General features: G+C 50.1%; 1 protein-coding gene across 2 annotated transcripts in view; it reads right to left on the bottom strand.

Moving 5' to 3' along the window:
* PCDH10 (protocadherin 10) overlaps positions 1-9,000 on the bottom strand; it is a gene marked incomplete at both ends in the record, with an annotated part of 29,040 nt that extends 20,040 nt beyond the window's left edge. For both annotated transcript variants that reach the window (XM_080343354.1, XM_080343355.1), the window contains 3 exons: positions 4,011-4,117; positions 4,686-4,744; positions 6,400-9,000. In XM_080343354.1, coding sequence (XP_080199480.1) covers positions 4,011-4,117; positions 4,686-4,744; positions 6,400-9,000 — 2,767 coding nt within the window. The remainder of the gene's footprint in view (positions 1-4,010; positions 4,118-4,685; positions 4,745-6,399) is intronic.
* Positions 9,001-12,938: the final 3,938 nt, after the last annotated feature.

Below are 12,938 nucleotides of genomic sequence, written 5' to 3'. Positions count from 1 at the left end.
ATATTGTCAAGAACCCTGCATGTTCAGCTTGAGAAAGCTGAGTAGCTAGTGAGCAACCATACGAAATAAGTTGATGGCATGAGTCCAGATCTTACAGGACAGGTGTCTAATCATACAATTTAAACATACACACATGCAGGGTATTAATTGGCACCCAAGTCGGCAATTTCACAATGGAGGCCAAGAATTTAATCAACCATGGGAAATAAAATAACCTCATGCTTAGAAATTACTCCTACAGAACGTGATTGAAGTACAGTGTGTTGTTAATAATAGGCAGTAGTGTTGTATTAGTTGCATTTGTTCTACAACAAGTAGCAGCTTTTGTCTCAACAATTTTCAGACAAAGAAGAGCACAAGTAATTACAACATGTGCATGGTGTTTGAGAAACCCCTCCTACGTTTGCCAAAAACTTCATGTACTTCTTCACCTTTGGAAAATCATTTTCCACAAAGCTTGGATTCCTATCCCAATTAGTGATATGACTACTCAATGCACAAGAATTAGGCTCTTGAACACTTGAGTATCCCACTACTTGCCATTCCCTGATAAATGTAGGTGACAGTACTTTGGTAGTTCATGGATATTAAGGTAGATAAGAATGTAGATAATTACAAGGTGTTCAGGTGGTACATTAATGAGAACGATACGAATTCCTTACATACCAGCACATTTGAAACCAGGATTGTATCACTGTTAGGAAAAAGTATTTTGTAAAAAGGTGAACTAGAATCTTATTTCAAAAGATAAGAAAAACATTTTGGGGTTGTTCAGCCTAGAGAAGAGAAGGCTCTGGGAAGAACTTATTGCTGAAAGTCTCTTTCAGTACTTAAAAGGAGCTTGTAAGAAAGATGAGGACAAACTTTATAGTGGGGCTTGTAGTGATATGACAAGGGGTAATGGTTTTAAACTAAAAGAAGAGGCATTTAGACTAGGAAGGATAAGGAAGAAATTTTTTATTGTGAGAGTGGTGAGACACTGGAACAAGTTGCCCAGAGAGGTGGTAGATGCCCCATCCCTGGAAACATTCAAGGTCAGGTTGGACGGGGTTCTGAGCAACCTGATCTGGTTGAAGATGTCTCTGATCATTGCAGGGGAGCTGGACTAGATGACCTTTAAAGGTCACTTCTAACCCAAACTATTCTATCATTGTATGATACACAGAATAGCTAAGTTTAACATTTTCAGTAAATAATTGTGCAGGATAAATCTATGACACAGTGATAGGTTTTCATCCTGCAAGTTTTCCTTCCCAACTAATAATTAACCATGACTTTTGACAGTCAGTCTGACTAGCAGTGGATTACTATAGAATAGCTACTAGTGTGCCACATGACTGTTCAGTAGTGACAGTAACAGAAGTCTTGTACAGAACAGTAAAAAGATGTTTCACGAGCATAACATACTGCTGATTACAACTGGTAGGGAGTGAGTTTTACTTTTCAATGTGAATTATCTAGTAAATATTTTTGGATGCAAATACAATGCTTTTGAAAACAAATATGATGCTGCATATTATCAGGTAACATCTTGAAAAAAATAGTCCAGACTTCTGCTGTGTTATAAACCAGTGTGTTTTTCTTCAACAATTTAGAAAGAGTTGATTATAGAGCACCAGAATGACTAGAAAACACAGAAGGCATACCTCCAGATATTTCCTCCAGCCATTCAAGATCAAACAGAATTTAGGCTCTTTTTTTTTTTCATTAAATTCATCACCAAAAGCTATTGGCAAGAGTGAAGTTTTTTTATCAATATATCTTGTCATTGCTGAGGTCAAAGGGTATCTTCTTTGCGTCATGACAGCAGGATTCAGCCCAAAACTTACAGAAAAACTATTATCATGTGTTTGTAGGAAAATAAAGCAGTTTATACAGAGATTTAGAATTAGCTATTTATAAACAGATATTTCAATATCTATTTGGAACTAGCATTTTTAAAATTGTGCATGAAAACTATTCTCAAATCATGGCACCATTATATTAAATTGGAAGTTCTGTGTATTTTAGGTTTCACTTCTAACAGTCAATTCTGAGTGGACCAAACCTGTCAGCTTTCATTTTTTCATATGTAATCACCATTGAAAACACAGAAGTTCATAAATCACGTCAGGTTCATAAATTTTTGAAATCATTTTGAAAGTATAGAATAGATTTTTCCCCTAGTTTCATAAAATGGAGATGATGAAAATGCAAAATTTAGCCAGCTAAGAAGTTTGATGGTAGATCCAGTGTTCATATCTGAAATAGACTACTTTTAAAGTGCAGAGAAAGAATAAAGAGCAGAGGCACAACAATAACAGCACTGAATGCATCTAAAAGAAAATAGCTTTCAGTTGATGTGCAACTATATGATTATATTCCCACCATCAGTCAAACCCAGCCCCTTCTGCAGATGTTTATTCTTTTCTCTCCTGTTTGGTTATTATGGTTCATTATGTTGAGGAACTAAGCTGATTGAAATGTTCATTGAGATGACTGCTGCAGTAAAATGCGTAAAAGAAAAAAAACGGAATGCAAGGAGGGCAGGAGGAGAGGGAGATTTTTATAACTCAGTAGCACTGATCACTGCACCAGAAACAGTGTGAAAGAGAGGGTGGGGGAGGCAAAATACATGGCTTTTTAAAACAACAATAAATCATACGCCATATATAGGCCAAAAATGAAAGAGGCTCTGTGTTCAGATGCAAACTTCTGGCAAGACCTGGTTTGTTGTCAGGTTCCCAGACACAAAATAGACACTGTGTTCACTTAGCATGAAGCCCTGCAAGAAGCAGGGAACTCCGGAGACTCTTGGCTCTTCTCAAGTCTCATTAGGTCTGCATATTAATGACTTGCAGCAATATAAAGGGGCCCTGTAGCAGCCTCCTCTTCCCCTGATGCCTGGCTTTCCCATCGTTAAGGGGACAGTGACTATAATGGCAAGAAAAAGAGGACCTTAACAGAGCACGTGGGTGAGGCAGCACTGCCATGACAGTACTGAGTCCCTTGCTCTGCTATCTTTTAAGAGGGGGGGTCAGGGCAAAAAAATAGATGACTGGAGGGGACCCCGGCAGTATTTTGTATGATACACTTGTAGCAAATCCTTATACATGATGGGGCACAGAGGAAACAAGGGGAAAGAAATCACTGTTTGAATCAAGACATACCAGACATTTGGAGACTGTGGTAGGGAATAAAGCACAAGCATTTGTGGCTAAAATGCAACACAATGGTGAGAATTAATTATAATGCATAGACTCTAACCAAATGTCCATCTCTTTCAGAAAAAAAACCTGACAGTGTGAGAGCAAAACCAGCAAACTCTATGCATGGGAATAACACTGAAATGTATATATTTTCGAGGTGATTCAAACCATAGTCTTTTAAAACATGTATTTCCTTTGTCAGCACTGAAATAAATGTACTTTAGAATACTTTAGCCTTATTAACATGGAGCTCACTTACAGTATCATGGTCGCTTAATTTGAATTCAAAAACCGCTCTCAAAAAACGCTAAGGTATTACACATTCAGAGCACCCAATGTGTCTCCACTGATCACCAGTGAAAATCCTCAGAGTCTGGCTGTCATTCAACCACTGGGTTCATTCTTTCCCTTGGGAACTCCCCCTGCACTTCACACTGCCATGTCAGCTGAAGTGCCTACTAAACAAAAATGCCTAATGCTTTGAAATTCTGCAAATCTGCCGTTGAAAAAAATGCACTATAAAACGTACCAATAACTTTGTTTTAATGTGCAGGAAGTTCTTCTACAGCAAATCATGCAGGCTAACACACCAAACCCCACCCCAGCTCAAAAGAATAAAATAAATTCTGCTCCATGAATGAAAATGGTTCAAAATTGTCTCCTTGCCCAGGTTACTGTAATTGCAAACTGACATAAACCCAGCCTCCCATACAATATGCTCACATGATTTATGTCTCTCTTGTATTATATTCCTGCAAGCAACTGTTCTTCCTAGTCTCCCTGCTTAAAGATCTACTACTTCCATTCTCTTATCAGACTTACCAGAGGATTGACCTCGATTAGTGGCATCATGATCACTGTCTCCTTGCTCACTGTCTCCATGACCACTGTCCTTAGAGCTTACTATGTCTGCTTCCTGGAATGCAGAACTAGACACAGAAACATCTTTACATTAGAATAAACAAGAAAAAGGAACTCATAAAACATTCTTCTGCCATCACATGGCCAAATACGGTGCTGCATTCACCCACTCCTGCCTGCTGCACTGCTTCTGCAGAGGTGCTCTGTCCACCATGAACAGAACTGGCATTTTAAGACACTGGCAGTCTAGCCTGAAATGGGCAGTGGGCACTGTCACTTCGACTGTTTGTCATGTAATTGGTGCAAATTATTTGGTAGTATTTACTTAAGATGGATAGTTAAATTTTAACTCAGAGAAACCAATGCTGTCTGGAAGACCCTACAGTGGCATTCATAAGTATTTAAAGCATGTTTTAGACTAATGCAAGATTTTGTTCTCTTCTTGGTTGGTTTTGAAACCCATTCAGAAAAAAAGCATAATTCAAACTCATTCAGTCAAGAGTGTTTTATTTAGTGTATCTATACACATTCAATTTCCCATTGCTTTACTACTATTTTACATTTACATTAAACACATTTTGGCATCCCATTCAGATTTGCTAAAGCATGCATTATGAAATAAAGGCTAACTTGTACCTGTTTACCCGTCGGGGTCTGTCAACTAGGTAACTGAGTTCAGCACGCTGATGTTTTGTCTAGGAAAGAGAAGATATTGGAAAGATTTTAAATCTCGATGAGAAATTAGACACAAGCAGCTCACCGTATTCACTGTAACTGTTAATGCTTAGCTGCAAGTAGGCCTACACAGTCTGTTTCTAGGATCTAAGGGGAAAAAAAAAACAGCTTTTATTTGCACATATGGGAAGGCATGAGGGATTTTTTTCCCAAGTTCTTTGGGATGAGATTCTGACACATTTTCTCACAGTGCATGCTGTCAAGCATCACAAGGACTCCCACAAAAATCAACAGAACTATTTCTAGAATTGTGCACTACTTAGTCTGAGGAAAAACTTATTGTAATCTAATTTTCAGCCTGATATTGATTTCAGTGTATAAAAATAAGAGCAGACAGTACAGTTATTGCACCCTAAGGAAGAAAATACATTGAGATACTTTTGAGTCCTTACAAAAGGCAACAGAAGGCAGAGTTTTATAGACATTTTGAGGGAAGTTCAACCTTATAAGCCAATATTAGATGTCTTAATGCAAAACTTAATGCTTTAGGAAATATCATTCAAACCACTTCAGCCAGACTGGACAGCATTCAGGTTTTAGTATTCATGCCAAGAGGGAATGAACACTTTGTTTTTGTTAGTGCACAAGCAGAGAGGTACAGAGTGCATGTATGAGCTAACCCAGCAGAAAATTACTAACAGGGGAGCACTATGACATGGTATATGCTTTGATAGAAATTCTCTACACACGAGATAAGACAATATAGGCATCATATTTAACAGGTAAGGATTTTAAGTCTCTGCATATAATTTCATGGAAACTCCCTATACTTTGCTTTGTGTACTTAGCTTTGGCTTACAAAGAGCTGTTCAGATAAAGAAAAGTCAATTGATAAACCCTAATTCATGAATTAATTAAAGTTCCTGCTAGCTGCAGAGATTTACGCAGTCCCAGAGGGGGGTTCACCCAAAGCCTTACTTGCACATGAAAAAAATTCAGGAGGAAAAAAATATAGTTTTAAAATGTTGCTTCAGAAAACCCTGTGACCCGCCTGACATAATTTCATTACTGTTGGCTGTAGCGACTCTGCGAAAAGCAGTAACACACACACACACACACACACTCACACTCGCTTTCCCGCAAACCCCAGGCGATCCGCCTGCAGCAGAAGACTCGGGAGTCTCCCTGCTCCCCGATGCTCCTGGCCGGGCCCAGTTTCGTTCAGAGCCATGGCGGGGGGGTGGAGCTGGGGGACGGGGGAGGGGGGGTGGGGAAAGCCCTTGGCTGCAACAGTTTCTGAGCCGCTCCTGAGCGGCCGCCCGGGTGAAAGGGGGCCAGCGGCTCGGCGAGACGGGGGCCTGGCTGCCTACACTCACCTCTTCCTCGCCTGCCGCTGAAGCGTTCCAGATATTAGAGGCCAAAGAGGACTGAGGCGGCGGACAAATGAATGAACGGGGAAAGAAGGAGGAAGGCGGCGAAGTGCCTTCCCCTCCGGGAGAAGAGAGAAGGGAGCTTCGGCAGACTACGGGAAAGTGAAGCGGGGTTTAGGGAGAGCCCGCAGTGCAGCGGCAGGGCACGGCCGGCCCGCAACGGCCGCCCAGCGGTCCCTAACGGCCCCTAACGGCACGGCGCGCGGGGCGGGGTGAGGCAGGGGTGCCAGGCGCGCGGGCCTTACCTCGCTGGACAAAATGCTGCCGTTAGAGATGATGTCGGGCTGCTGGTCGGCGTAGCCGGTCACGATGGCCCCGCAGGGGTTGTGCTCGGCGTCGGTGCTGCGGGAAGGGCTGCAGGGCTTGAGGAACATCAGGTCGGTCTTGGCGGACTCGGGGGTGAGGCAGACCTGGTAGCAGTAGTTCTGGTTGTGGTGGTGGGAGCCGAAGCTGCCCGACTCCTCCACCGGCACCTGGGCCGGGTTGCTGGGCACGTTGGAGCTCTGCACCAGCATGATGTCCGACTTGCTGAGCTTCTTCTTGCGGGCCCGCGCCTGGCGGCTGCAGCAGGGGCAGCAGCAGCAGCAGCCCAGGCAGCAGTCGCTGGCCAGGCAGGTGTAAATGTTGAGCTTCTTCTCCTTCTGGCAGCGCACGGCCAGCACGATCATGGCCAGCAGGAAGATGAAGGAGACGGAGCCCAGGGCGATGATGAGGATGAGGGTGAGGTCGAGGGAGGTGTCCCCCCCGGAGCGGCTGGGGCGATGCTCACCGGAGCCGCTGCCACCGCCGCCCCCCGCGCCCGCCCCCACGCCCAGGCCACCACCGCCGCCGGGCCGCTCGGCCGCGCCGTCCACCAGCACCACCTGGATGGCGGCGGTGGAGGAGAGCGGCGGTTGCCCGTGGTCCCGCACCTCGATGACCAGCTCGTAGGGGCGCTGGGGGTCGCGCTTGGCCGGCACCCTGCGCGCCGTCCGCAGCTCCCCTGTACGCCAGTCCATGCGGAAGAGGCTGGCCTCATTGCCCCGCACGATGCTGTAGGTGAGGCGGGCGTTCTCCCCGTCGTCGGCGTCCACCGCCGCCACCCGGCTCACCAGGTAGCCCGGCTCGGCGCCGCGGGGCAGCACTTCCCGCGCCGGGGTGCCATTGCGGCCGGGCAGGGGGCTGACGATGGCGGGGGCGTTGTCGTTCTGGTCCACCACGATGATGTTGACGGTGGCGTTGCCGGCCAGCGGCTGTGGATCCTCGCCGGCGTCGCGGGCCTCCACCTGGAAGCTGAACTCCTTGAGCTGCTCGTAGTCGAAGGAGCGGAGGGCGTAGAGGAAGCCATTCTCGGAGTTGATGGAGACGTAGGTAAAGACGGACATGCCCTGGATCTGGCTCTCCAGGATGGAGTAGGCGAGCTGGGCGTTGGCGCCCTGGTCCCGGTCGGTGGCGCTGACGGCGTAGATGTAGGCTCCGGGCACGTTGTTCTCGCTCACGTAGACCTGGTAGACGGGCTGGCTGAAGCGCGGCGCGTTGTCGTTCACGTCGCTCACCCGCACCTGGATGGACTTGCTGGTGCTCAGCGGCGGCTCGCCGCGGTCCCGGGCCACGACGGTGAGGGTGTAGGCATCGCCGCCCGCCTGCTCGCGGTCCAGCGGCCCCTCGGTGACGATGGTGTAGTAGTTCTTGAAGGAGCTCTTGAGGCGGAAAGGCACGTCGCCCTGCAGCAGCTCGCACTGCACCTGCCCGTTCTCCTCCGAGTCGCGGTCCGAGACGCTGAAGAGGGCGACCACGGTACCCGGCGCCGCCGCCTCGCTCACCGCCTCCTTCACGGTGGAGAAGCTGATCTCGGGCGCATTGTCATTGGCGTCCAGTACCCGCACCAGCACCTTGCAGTGCGCTGGCACGGCGTTGGGTCCCAGGTCCTTGGCTTGCACGTACACTTGGTACACGCTACTTTCCTCGTAGTCCAGCTCGCCGCTCACCTCCAGCCTCCCGGTGCGCGGCGCGATGCCGAAAAGCTCCCGGGCGCGGGCCGAGATGTGGCTGCTGAAGGAATAGATCACCTCGCCGTTTTGGCCCTCATCGGGGTCGGTGGCGTTGAGCTGCAGCACCAGGGTTCCCGGCGGCGAGTTCTCCGGCAGGGACACAGTGTAGACGGGCTGTTCGAAGGCGGGGACGTTGTCATTGGAGTCCAGCACCCTGATGGTGAGCAGGGCGGTACCGGTGCGCTGCTGGGGCTGCCCGCCGTCCACTGCGGTCAGCACGTAGCGGTGCACCGCTTGCTGCTCCCGGTCTAGGGGCTTGTCCAACACCAGCTCGGCGAAGCGGTTGCCGTCCCCCTGCGTCTGCACGTCGAGAGAGAAGTAGCTATTGGGGGTGATCTCGTAGGTGCGCAGCGAGTTGGTGCCCACGTCGGGGTCGAACGCGCTCTCCAGGGGGAAGCGGGTGCCCGGCGTGGCGCTCTCCGAGATCTCCACAGTGAGGTCGGGCTCCGGAAAGGAGGGCGGGTTGTCGTTGATGTCCAGCACCTCGATCTCCACCCGGAACAGCTCCAGGGGGTTCTCCAGGAAGACCTCCAGGTGCAGCAGGCAGGAGGGGCTCTGCTTGCAGATCTGCTCCCGGTCGATCTTCTCATTCACGTAGAGCACCCCGGTCTCCAGGTTGAGTTCCAGGTAAGGGCTGCGGGAGTTGGGCGCCGTCTGGAAGCGGCGAGCCGAAAGTTTTGTAATGTCCAAGCCCAGGTCCTCGGCGATATTCCCCACGAACGTGCCATGCTCTTGCTCTTCCTGCACCGTGTAATGGAGCTGGCAAAGGGCCCCCTCCACCATCCAGAGCAAGGCAAAGAGGAATAGCACAATCATCTCCAAATGGGGAAGTAGATTCCCCCCCTCCCACCACCACCTCTTCCTCCTCTTCCAAAAGCCTCTACCACTACCACCTCCTCCGAAAATACACAGTACAGTGTGTGTGCCTCTGAGTGTCTGTGTGTGTGTGTATGTCTCTGTGTGTGCGCGCGTGTGTGTCCGCGCCTGCGAGCGTGTGGAGAGAGAGGGATCGGGGGAGGGGGAAGGAAAGGGAGGGAGGTTGATTTACGGGGGTGCTAGATATTATTTCTTCTGATTCATGGTAGGATTTTTTTCTCTCCCATCTCCTTCCTTTTTTTTTTTTTTTTTTTTTTTTTTACGAGTATTATTGTTTCACACGCTGACCAAATGAAGAAGACAGGCGTCCCCACTTCATCTGTGATCTTCGAAATAAATGGCCAACTAATAATAGCTATTAGCTGGATGGATCTAGAGATACACAGTAGCCCGCTTTTATTTATTCCGAGAGTCTTGGCACTGCACCGCGGCAGCAGCAGTGGCGGCGGAGGCAGTAACAGCAGCAAATCCCAGGGAGGAAATTTTTATATTTCAAGATTGTCCTCGGTTTGTCTTCCTGGTGGGAGCTGGAGGGGTAGATGCCGCTGGAGGAGCCGGTGGACATGCCCTCTTTAGATGCAAGAAAAAGGCAGAAAACCGCGAAAATAAATAATAATAAAAAAAATTATAACCTGCAGAAAGATTTCATATCAAAAAAGGCAGCGAACAGCTTTGCTACCCAAAACTTTCATTCCTCGATTTTTCTGGGATTTCCTCTTTTTTATTTAAAGGTTTAGATTTTTCTCTCTTCTAGTGATAGTCTTTCATTTTCTTCTGTTATTGCTATGATTATGTTCATCATCATTGCTTTTTATGGATGTGCTGATCAGTTTTTTTCCTTTCTTGCTGGTTTTGCATCTAGCCCCTCTTTTTCTCTCTCTGTGTCTGTGTCTGTCTCTGCTTGCTGCTGCTGCTGCTGCCGCTCGCCTCCCGTCCCAGCTCCGGTCCTGGCTCCGGCTCCTCTGATCTCTGCCGGCAGTTTCTGAGCCGGCAGCGCTCGGCTTTTCTGTTTTTGCGCAGCGCTCAGCTCCTGCCAACCAATCAGCTGGCAGCAACACCCCCGGGGGCGTCACTCTATTGGCCGTGGCGTACGTCAACTAGGCTGCATCATAGATGGGAGAGCGCGCAGGCAGGCAGAGGGAGCTTGAGTCGCACAGCGCAGGCAAAGCCAGGCAGCTCCCGAGGCGCTGCTGGGGAATGCCTGCCTGCTTCTCTGCCTAACTCCCTGCTTGCTTGATGCCCTGCTTGACTCCCTCCCTGCTTGACTCCCTCCCTCCCTCCCTGCCAGCCAGCCTCCGAGAGTGGTTATTCCCCCGCTGCAGTTGCTGGGTAGGGAAATAACCTCTTACCAGCCTGCACACAGGGGTAATCATAAGCGTCTCCTTGGAGAGGGAGTTTCCACCAGCTACTAACTTTCCTACCCTAGATCGGGCGCAGTTGCATTTTTAGAAAAAGTATAAACAGGGGAAACTTGAGATTATTTCCCCTTCCCTCCCCCATGGGCTACCTTAGCTAATTAGTTTGTTTGACAGTGGAGAAAGTGCAACTTTCCACCATACATCTGTATAGTGTTTCCAGCTTCAGCCAATTTAAAGTATCATAAGCCTGCACCATTTTTTCCCAATTTACACTTTTGAATTTCCACTAATGTAACAGGAGACTTAGGGTACAAGGGAAAAGAGTTAAATATTCCGTCACTGGCTACTTCGGGAAAAGAGTTAAATATTCCGTCACTGGCTACTTCGGGTGGCGGAAGGGGGCAGGGAAGCGCATCACTGAGGGGTAGGGGGAGGGAGGGGGACCATTAGGCAGGAAGAGTCGGCAGAGGCTCACAGCCACTGATTTGTTTATTTTCAAGTGAAATGCTCCAATACCGAGTGTCGATGCTCGCTGTATCGGTGCTTCCCACGCTGCCGGTAACGGTGCTGAACGCTCCGCGACTGCTTGGCTGCTCCGAGGGCTGAGAGTCGGCATCCACAACCGCCACCGAAGCTCGGGTCCGCAACTTCCAAGCTCGCGCACTTTAGTAAGCGAAACTGGGTATCCGTATGTCTCACACAGCAGTAGGACATTTTCCTTTCGCTTTTCTCTCAGCGAGAAGACAGCCCTGTGCTAAATAAACTCGATTCTACAAATAGTGTCTATAGCACGTCAAGTGCTCCACTAACATGTTTTTGATGAATGCATTTATGTGAAACGAGCGGTAAATTTCGAAACGGGTGTTCGCAGTGACGGCACCCATAGTGATGTTAGCGTCCCATGCCATGGGCTGGAGATTCATGTCCGTAACTTTACAAAATGAAGAAAGTAAGAGCAAAAAAAAAAAAAATACTCTTGCTTGCTTTTTATTTTTTTTCCCCTCCCCAAAACGTCATTTTATTGTTTCTAGAGAACATCACAAAGCAGGTAGGCGGGAGCAGCTTCTGCTTTGAAGACCAGCGACTCGTGACCCCATCTTTAATCAGTTGGTAAGTGGTGGCTCCTTTCATACATTTCAACAAACTACATGCTCAGATGCATTTCCCGTTGAGGAAACACAGGACTTCACATTTTCGAACTTGTGCATGTACCAAAACCATCTTCGCCTTCGTGTGCGCTCGTACACGCCTGGCAGTGTCGCTGCTCACCGCCGCCTGCCCTCGCCCTCCCGGGGGAGCGGATCCCGGGACTGCGGCCGCGGTGACCTGAAATGGGGGCACAGCCAAGCTCACGTCGCCATGACCAAACCGATCTTGGTGCCACGCCGGGGGCCGGTGCCGGGACGGCAATTGGTGAAATTGGGTCTCACGGGGGACCCGTGAGAAGCGGGTTACGGCGCACCCGGTTGCGGCCAAGGCTGCGAGATCGATGAGTGGCACGACCCCACGTCCACCCCTCCCGATCTCTCGCGGGGCACAGCCGTCGTGCCCCGTGCTGCGCTTCGGGTCGCCGGCGGCGACGCCTTAGGGCGTCGGACGCGGCGTCCAGCGTGGCGGCGGTGGCCTTTCCGCGCCTGGTGCCGCCAACCCCCGCGCAGGCGGCGGCGCGCCCAGGACGCCGCGGCCACCGGCGGCCCTCGCTCGCCCCCTCCGTCAGCGGCTGCCCGGCCGCAATCGCGGGCGGCGAGCGCCTCCTAGCGGCGGCGACGGCACACTGCGCTCGGGCGGCGGCACCGCCTCTGCTCCCCGGCGAACCCGAGGCTTTCGTACCCGCTATCGCAGCCCTTGCGCTCCCGTCTTCCGGCCCTGAGCTCCCTAATTCTGCCTCCATTCACCCGCACACGCCCCTCCGCCCCCGCGAGCCGAGTACGCGCCCATGCGCGCTTCCCGCGGGCGCGGGGGCCTGCGCCGATCGCAGCTCTCCCTTTACCACGCTCACGTCCGCAAGTGACTGTGCGGCTGAGGCGACGGCGGCTTTAAAGTCCGATCTAGCGGCACATGGTGCTGCCTCTCCGCGGGAGGGGTAGAGGCAGAAAAGCAGCATCCGTGCGATTGTGCGGGGGAAGCCACCGATGTTGCCCGCCGGCGCGGAAGGCAGGGAAATGCCACCCTAAATAGCATCTTTTCCTCCTCAGCCCTCCCGCCCACCCCTCAGCGCTTATAGCAGAGCTAAGTAGAGTCGGCCGGTCGATTTCAGTGGGTGTTTTCCAATAAAATGGATTTCGTCAGAAAAACCCTTGCTGCTGCTTTCTGTTGGATGCGGATGGGAGCTCGCTGTGTTACCTTTGCATGCAGAAGCGCAATCGTTCGTTCATCTTTCCGTGCGCTGCCACCAACTTAAAACACAGATATCAGAGTTCGGGTCTTTCTTGCGCTCCGGTGCAAGGGGCCGGGGTCTTAACCTGCCTTTAGAAAAACGTCCCGTTCCCGTGATTTAACGTGACCCTAGGCGGTCCGTCT

The sequence above is a fragment of the Nesoenas mayeri genome (assembly GCF_963082525.1).
Source record: "Nesoenas mayeri genome assembly, chromosome: 4".
Lineage (NCBI taxonomy): Eukaryota > Metazoa > Chordata > Aves > Columbiformes > Columbidae > Nesoenas > Nesoenas mayeri.
This window is presented reverse-complemented; position numbering and strand designations above follow the sequence as displayed.